General features: G+C 40.1%; 1 protein-coding gene across 1 annotated transcript in view; it reads left to right on the top strand.

Moving 5' to 3' along the window:
• LOC107711607 (band 4.1-like protein 2) overlaps positions 1-8,330 on the top strand; it is a 61,243-nt gene that overhangs the window by 24,480 nt on the left and 28,433 nt on the right. The window contains exons 11-12 of the mRNA XM_016516609.1: positions 221-393; positions 7,798-7,883. Coding sequence (XP_016372095.1) covers positions 221-393; positions 7,798-7,883 — 259 coding nt within the window. The remainder of the gene's footprint in view (positions 1-220; positions 394-7,797; positions 7,884-8,330) is intronic.

Genomic DNA, 8,330 nt, shown 5'->3' on the forward strand with positions numbered 1-8,330 from the left:
TTTTTCTATACCGGTGGGGACTTTTTTTTATTGCAATAAAACCCTTTTCTCCAGCTGTCGGTTGCCTTTTCTGCCACTTTGTGGATTGATGTCAGTAATAGATTACGTCACGACTTGATTTGGAGAGAAAGAGATAATGGGTGTCTGAGCGCATGTAGAGATGGTACTGTGTGTGTAGTGCGAGTCATCTGAACGCTGCTGTCTGTCACTCTGTTCACAGGTTGGTTTCTCCTGAACAGTCCACCAAGACCAAGTTCCTGACTCTGGGCTCTAAGTTCCGCTACAGCGGCAGAACGCAGGCGCAGACGCGACAGGCCAGCTCCCTCATCGACCGGCCCACGCCCTACTTCCAGCGCACCTCCAGCAAACGCATCTCTCGCAGTCTTGATGGAGGTATCGCACTTAATTTGCTCTGTCTGTGTGTCACAGGAACACTTGGTCTTGTTTCCAGCTGAAGTGAAGCATGACTTCTGCCTCACGAAATGAAAACAGCTAGTCCCGTCCCCGTTTGGCGCTCGAGTCAGTGTTGTGTCGGGCTGGTTGTGATGCTCAGACACGCACAACAATATTTTAATAATCCTTCACATGTTAAAATCTAGTTTTTCTTGCCACATGTGTCCTTTAATTGGAATTGAAATTATGGACTGGGCAATATAGCTTTTATATTTATACCTTTTTAAAAATTATATATGCAGATCTTTCCACATTTTGATGATATTTAGTATATATCTTGAATATCGATTTTGCAATTGCTTTCTCAAAAAAAAGGTGATTTGTTTTTTTTTTTGTCACCTATGGAAAAAAGTACAAATAGTTTTTTGCTAAATCAGGGCTAGTTAAAAAAAAATCTAGACATAGTAATCTCTTACTGCTTTTTTTCTGAATCACCAAACTAAAAAGGAACAGGAATAAAAATAGGGTACCACTGTACTAATATAACAATATGAAATACAAAAATATGAAAATTATACAAAGTGCAGTCTTTCTTACCAAAAGCTGTGGTTGCTGTAACAGCAAAAAAAAAAAAAGAGACAAATAAGACAAAAAAATAAGACAAAACGAGAAAAGAGCGCTCCCTTTAAAATCACTGAAGCTGTCAATCACTTAAGCGTTATAATCAATGAATCTCTTATTTTTCTTTGTGTTTAGATTGTTAGTTGAGACACGCTAAATGAAAGCCTCCAGTGTTTTGAGTGTATTGAGCAGATGTGCAGCTGACTGACTAAAACACATCTGATTGGTGCTCAACAGAAATGTCTGTAATTGGCTACAGTGGTCAATGCTTCACAAAGCTTTGACGCTCTTCACAGAGTGCAAACACACGCACAGGAGTTGTGGGACGAAAAAGGGGTGTTAGATTGACTTAAGTGTAAGCTGAACCTTTAATATTCAGCAGAATTATCGCAATAATATCCCTAATATTTGATGTATAGCCCAGCCCAATTGGAAATACACTTAGCCAAAGCTGGGTGCTAAAATGATTTATTTTTGTGTAATATTTTCATGCATATAAAGTGTTGCCTGTGATGTGTGTTCAGGCCGTGGTTCAGCTCTGTGTGTGTGTGTGTGTGTGTTCGTCAGTGCCCTCACACAAACACACACAGGAAGTCTTTTATCTGCTCCCACAAACTCTTTGGTCTCTTAGAAAGGCACTGAGGCGCAGCGCCTGTTTTTCTTCAATACAACATGCCCAAATCTCATCTGTGCCCTCAGAGGAGCAGAAAACAAGCGTGACGCAGCGTGTTTGTCAGTGAACTCTTCCCACTTCCAGGTTATGAACTCTTTATCTGCAGGAAATCTCCCAGCGGTGAATGAGGCTCTTCAGCTGAGGTCTGTGTGTGTACTAGTTTAACCTACATTATAGAGTCCAAACTAGGGTAGTAAAACCTGAAATCATCTGCAGCAGTCCTCCTGAAGAAGACTGATTAATAAACACTAAATAATTGATATGTAAAAATGCAGATATGTTTCTGTGGGGTCAGCTTCAGGGTGAAACACCAGCCCCACCGTCATTTGAGCTTTTCTTAATGATATAAAAACTCAGTTCAGTTGGACAGCGGTCCCTTCAGCTCTGAACTGAAAGCGTTAGCTCCGTGATAAATGAGTGACCTACACTGAGTAAATCACCGCTCCTGTGAATGGGGCTTCAGTGTTTATTATGCATGTTATTCACCTCTCATTTGTCATGATTTTTCTCTCTATATGAATGAACCGATTGGTTTTTCTGCGGTTTGTCCATCGCTGCCGTTCTCGTGTCCTGATATGTTTTCTGCTGAGGAGTGATCTTGTGTTGTATTGTTGTGTCCGCGTGCATGAATAGATGTAGCCGCATTGTCCCGGCTGTCTGTCGTGGACAGACACAGGAAATGAGGGACATCTGTTTCCTGTCTGTGGAGCAAGCAGAGATGAGCTCAGAGGAAATGAGGGTTTTATAGGCAGAGCAGAATGAAGCACAGAGCAGTGATACAGCACAGAAAGAGTCAGCGTCAGGCTCCACCCCCAAAATGATCATACAGGTCAAATATATACAAAAAAATATGAACTATGTTTTGACCTTTGAACCCTCTTGACGTTGCAGCAGTTGACTTATTTCGCATGTGTTTTACTCACTCAGTTGGCAACGTTTTTTTTTTGTCCCAAGGAAGGTCCAATAATTGAAATTCCTCTTGCAGAAACAGAAGTAAACGCCCACTGCTGTGATTGGCTAACCTCGTCTCACTGTAGCCACGCCCTCACGTACAGCATGTTGTGTGTTTTGATGCTGGAGATGGCAAGCGCTGTGATAGAGCCATATATGTGACCCTGGACCACAAAACCAGGCATAAGGGTCAATTTTTTGAAATTGAGATTTATACATCATCAGAAAACTGAATAAATCATCTTTCCATTGATGTATGGTTTGTTAGGATAGGACAATATTTGGCCGAGATACAACTATTTGAAAATCTGGAATCTGAGGGTGCAAAAAAATCTAAATATTGAGAAAATCATCTTTAAAGTTGTCCAAATGAAGTTCTTAGCCATGCATATTACTAATCAAAAATTAAGTTACTTAAGTGTAAGCTGAACCTTTAATATTCAGCAGAATTATCGCAATAATATCCCTAATATTTGATGTATAGCCCAGCCCAATTGGAAATACACTTAGCCAAAGCTGGGTGCTAAAATGATTTATTTTTGTGTAATATTTTCATACATATAAAGTGTTGCCTGTGATGTGTGTTCAGGCCAAGGTTCAGCTCTGTGTGTTTGTGTGTGTGTGTGTGGAAGTCTTTTATCTGCTCCCACAAACTCTTTGGTCTCTTAGAAAGGCACTGAGGCGCAGCGCCTGTTTTTCTTCAATACAACATGCCCAAATCTCATCTGTGCCCTCAGAGGAGCAGAAAACAAGCGTGACGCAGCGTGTTTGTCAGTGAACTCTTCGCACTTCCAGGTTATGAACTCTTTATCTGCAGGAAATCTCCCAGCGGTGAATGAGGCTCTTCAGCTGAGGTTGTGTGTGTGTGTGTGTGTACTAGTTTAACCTACATTATGGGGTCCAAACTTGGGTAGTAAAACCTGAAATCAGCTGCAGCAGTCCTGAAGAAGACTGATTAATAATCACTAAATAATTGATATGTAAAAATGCAGATATGTTTCTGTGGGGTCAGCTTCAGGGTGAAACACCAGCCCCACCGTCATTTGAGCTTTTCTTAATGATATAAAAACTCAGTTCAGTTGGACAGCGGTCCCTTCAGCTCTGAACTGAAAGCGTTAGCTCCGTGATAAATGGGTGACCTACACTGAGTAAATCACCGCTCCTGTGAATGGGGCTTCAGTGTTTATTATGCATGTTATTCACCTCTCATTTGTCATGATTTTTCTCTCTATATGAATGAACCGATTGGTTTTTCTGCGGTTTGTCCATCGCTGCCGTTCTCGTGTCCTGATATGTTTTCTGCTGAGGAGTGATCTTGTGTTGTATTGTTGTGTCCGCGTGCATGAATAGATGTAGCCGCATTGTCCCGGCTGTCTGTCGTGGACAGACACAGGAAATGAGGGACATCTGTTTCCTGTCTGTGGAGCAAGCAGAGATGAGCTCAGAGGAAATGAGGGTTTTATAGGCAGAGCAGAATGAAGCACAGAGCAGTGATACAGCACAGAAAGAGTCAGCGTCAGGCTCCACCCCCAAAATGATCATACAGGTCAAATATATACAAAAAAATATGAACTATGTTTTGACCTTTGAACCCTCTTGACGTTGCAGCAGTTGACTTATTTCGCATGTGTTTTACTCACTCAGTTGGCAACGTTTTTTTTTTGTCCCAAGGAAGGTCCAATAATTGAAATTCCTCTTGCAGAAACAGAAGTAAACGCCCACTGCTGTGATTGGCTAACCTCGTCTCACTGTAGCCACGCCCTCACGTACAGCATGTTGTGTGTTTTGATGCTGGAGATGGCAAGCGCTGTGATAGAGCCATATATGTGACCCTGGACCACAAAACCAGGCATAAGGGTCAATTTTTTGAAATTGAGATTTATACATCATCAGAAAACTGAATAAATCATCTTTCCATTGATGTATGGTTTGTTAGGATAGGACAATATTTGTCTGAGATACAACTATTTGAAAATCTGGAATCTGAGGGTGCAAAAAAATCTAAATATTGAGAAAATCATCTTTAAAGTTGTTCAAATGAAGTTCTTAGCAATGCAGATTACTCATCAAAAATTAAGTTTTGATATATTTACAGTAGGAAATTTACTAAATATCTTCATGGAACATGATCTTTACTTAATATCCTAATGATTTTTGGCATAAAAGAACAATCGATCATTTTGACCCATACAATGTATTTTTGGCTATTTCTACAAATATACCCCAGCGACTTAACACTGCTTTTGTGCTCCAGGGTCACATATATGTTTGAGCCCGAGATGGAAGAAATTGCAACAGTCTGTTTTCAGTGTGGGGATTGCTTTTGCTTGCTTAATTTCTTAATTTTCAGTATATAGTTTTTGAAGGACTACTGTTACTTGTGTTACAAAAGTCGCTGCAGCTTAAGTAGGTTTGAGAAGTTACATTGTTTCTCATTCATTTGCCAACAGTTGGTTGCAACTTTCATGCTTTCATGCTTGGTGTTTTAATAGCATTAAACGCTGGTTTGACATTTATTACAAACACACTGTAAAATAAATGCGAAAATAAATTCAAAATAAATGCGCTGACCTGCGTTTCCTCAATGTTTGGCACTGCTGTATCTTTCAATAAAAGCTTTTGTGAAAAACCGGCAGCATGTTTAGAATAATTCACAAAACAGTCCGTTGTGAAATATGAACAATAAATGAAAACTTTATCTTTCAGTCGCTCAGGCACGTCATTAAAAATAAACCTCAGCCATGCATTTCTAATGCTCGGATCTTTAGGAAGGCTGTGTAAAGTTTTCTTTTTCCCACTGACAGAACAGAGTTTAACGGCCTTACTCAACAGTGTGATCCAGCGTCAGTATGGCTCTTGTGATTGATGACACGCTCATGTTTTAAATCGTGAGTGGAGATTGTAAACGCATGCGGGCCGCTCCCCATCGATTCATGTGCAGCCGCTATGAACACTGATGAAAGCTTCTGAGAATCTGCTTTCCCAGCTCCTCTCCATTAATATGACCCCGTTTTTCCTCCTGCTGGGAATCCAGTCAGGGCCGTGTTTTAATGATGTTGAGTTCGCCCCTGGTGGACGCGTGAGGAACTGCGGGTGGCCCAGTTCTGCAGCGTCTCAGAGCTGTCACAGAGTGACCTGATGAAACGGACGTCCCAGCAGCGCAGGCTACATTAGCCTACTTTCACACAGATCAATCCAGGTCATGCCGATGCGGAGCGGGAGCGCTCACATGTTCTTCTGTACTGTCGGATCCATTATCCACAGGTTCCTAATGGAGAGCGGCGGTGGTGCTGTGAATCTCACGGGGTGTAGTGCACGTTTGAGTGTTAGTACTCCATTTTCAGAAGTGTGTAGTGCATTCGAGAACACTGTCCCATAAGAATGCTTACATAAACCATATCCAGATTGTGTGTGTGTGTGTGTGTGTGTGATTGTTGTCTTTGGATGTAAATGTCATTTGAGCTCAAGGGCGTTTGAGTCCCAGCTGAGGTTTTGGCCATGTTTGGAATGAAATACTGGCTTACTGCATACTGTGCAGTATACTGTATAATACGTACGTTGTTTTTAGTATATGAAAGCAACATTAAATGTTTTAAATCGTAGCGTATGCAATATTGTAGATGCCTGAGTACGTCACATGTATGTTTAATTCGGTAAACAGGGACCAGTTATGTTTATTTTACATGAAGTCAAATTTGTGTTCCTTAAATCTTGGAAATCAAGAAAGAGGAAAAATCTTGGCTGATATTAATTCTGCTTCATTCTCTGACTGGGAATGGAAGTTGTATTCATAATAATGTGTTCTCATTGTACACTACATGTTTTGGCAGATGTAGTTGGTAGTCTGGATGCACTGTCACAGAAATCATTGCTTACTGCAGAATAAAGCTGGACGGTAACTGTTTCTCATGGGGCCTGAGGTCATTTCAGCATTTACAGAGTGTATATATATATAGTGACTTTATTGCCATCCAAATCCAGTGTTTTTCTCCCAATTTCTGACTAAATTACCTACTGTTTTTGACAGACGCCAAGGTCGTGTGGTCTTTTAACTGCCGTCTGAATCCACATCTCTGAGTTTACAAGAAGGGATCGATCCAAAAGTCATTTCGTAAACAATTTTTGTCCGCTGCCAAGCCCTGTAGAGTAACTGTTGCTCTTCTGCAATGCATACGCATGGACGCTTTCATTGCTCAAATGCTGGAAACTGCTTAGAAGAATACTACAGTGTGAGAACAGCGAGTGCGATCTTTAAAGAAGAAAAGAAACGAGAACAAAATCGCAAACTTTTGAAATGGGTCATTATTATAGTGTGCAGCAATTATATTATACTTTAATTGTTATAGACATTTATGTAAATTAGAGCTTGCACAAATTATTTTACTAGTCAAACATGTAGCTGGGTCAAATGTTTAACTTCATGTAAATAAGAGTTTGCATTAAATAATTTCTACTAATTTCCACATTTTTTAAATCACGTGCATCATAGTGCTTCAGTTTTTCCTAATTTTTTTAATAGGATATTTAAATAATCAAATAATAAACTCTATTATTTTCATATTAATAAATAAAGTATGAATTTATTTATTGTCCAAGCACTAACAGACAAACAGCTGTTTACAGCTGACAGTCATGTGACTGATCATGTGAGCAGTAGAGAGTAGATTTGTATTAGAATTAGTTACATTACATTATTTTCAGTACAAAATGTATGCCACCCTGTTCCAGCTGAGGTGTTTATGAATTGATTTTTAATAAACATTAATGATTTTTTTAAACCCAGTGTTTAATGATAAATATAAATGTTTAGTCATACAGTGGCATCTGAGATCACTGTGTTTCTACTGATTCTTTTCTAACTGAATTCAGAATTCTTCAATAAAAATTAAAGAATTGACCAACATAACAGCTTGAGGAAAAAGTTTAATTGAAAAATAAACATGAATGTGAGAAGGTCTTATTTACTTACATTTGATTAGTCACCTGGAAATAGTGCACATCTTCATTTCAAAATCCCACAACTGTTCAAACGGTTTAAATGGAAAAAAAAGTCTCGGATACTCTCTGTGTTCTCTGACAGCACTGTTTAAAGATATGAACGAATGGACTACTGGCTAACAGTATGTTTCTGTGTGTTGTGTGTGTGTGTGTGGCGGCAGCTCCTGTGGTGAACGTGAGTGATTACAGTCAAGCTGCAGGTGCTGGAGAAAACGGCCCGGCTCTGGAGCTCAACTCCGACTCTAAGGTGAGAAAGACCTCTTCATCATCTTCATCACAGTCCTCAGGTCTACAGGAGGTGCCCTGGAACAATAACTAGCTATTACTCCTGCTCAGATGTTAAACGTACAGATCCACTCGTACTGCAATGAGTTTCTCTCTTAGGGTGTTTTATGAAAATACTTTATTTTTCGCCATTTTTTGTATTGATTCTGGTTTGTTTTGTAGAAATGATAACTCAGAAATGATGCTAAGCCTTGAATCATGCTGCCTAAATGTTTTGTAATACACTGGGATCATCCTCTGTTTGGAGGCACACACATACACGGCTCACAATACTCAGAGAAACCCAGCCCGTACTGTACGCCTCGAGTCAGTCTGCCACCCAGATGTGACATTTCCCTGCCCGTCAAAGGCCTGTATTCATGGCGTCCGTGAGCCCTGAAGGAGCGCTGGCATTCCTGCCGCTACCTAT

This window comes from Sinocyclocheilus rhinocerous, unplaced genomic scaffold, assembly GCF_001515625.1.
Source record: "Sinocyclocheilus rhinocerous isolate Xijiao unplaced genomic scaffold, SAMN03320098_v1.1 scaffold2012, whole genome shotgun sequence".
In the NCBI taxonomy this organism is placed as follows: domain Eukaryota; kingdom Metazoa; phylum Chordata; class Actinopteri; order Cypriniformes; family Cyprinidae; genus Sinocyclocheilus; species Sinocyclocheilus rhinocerous.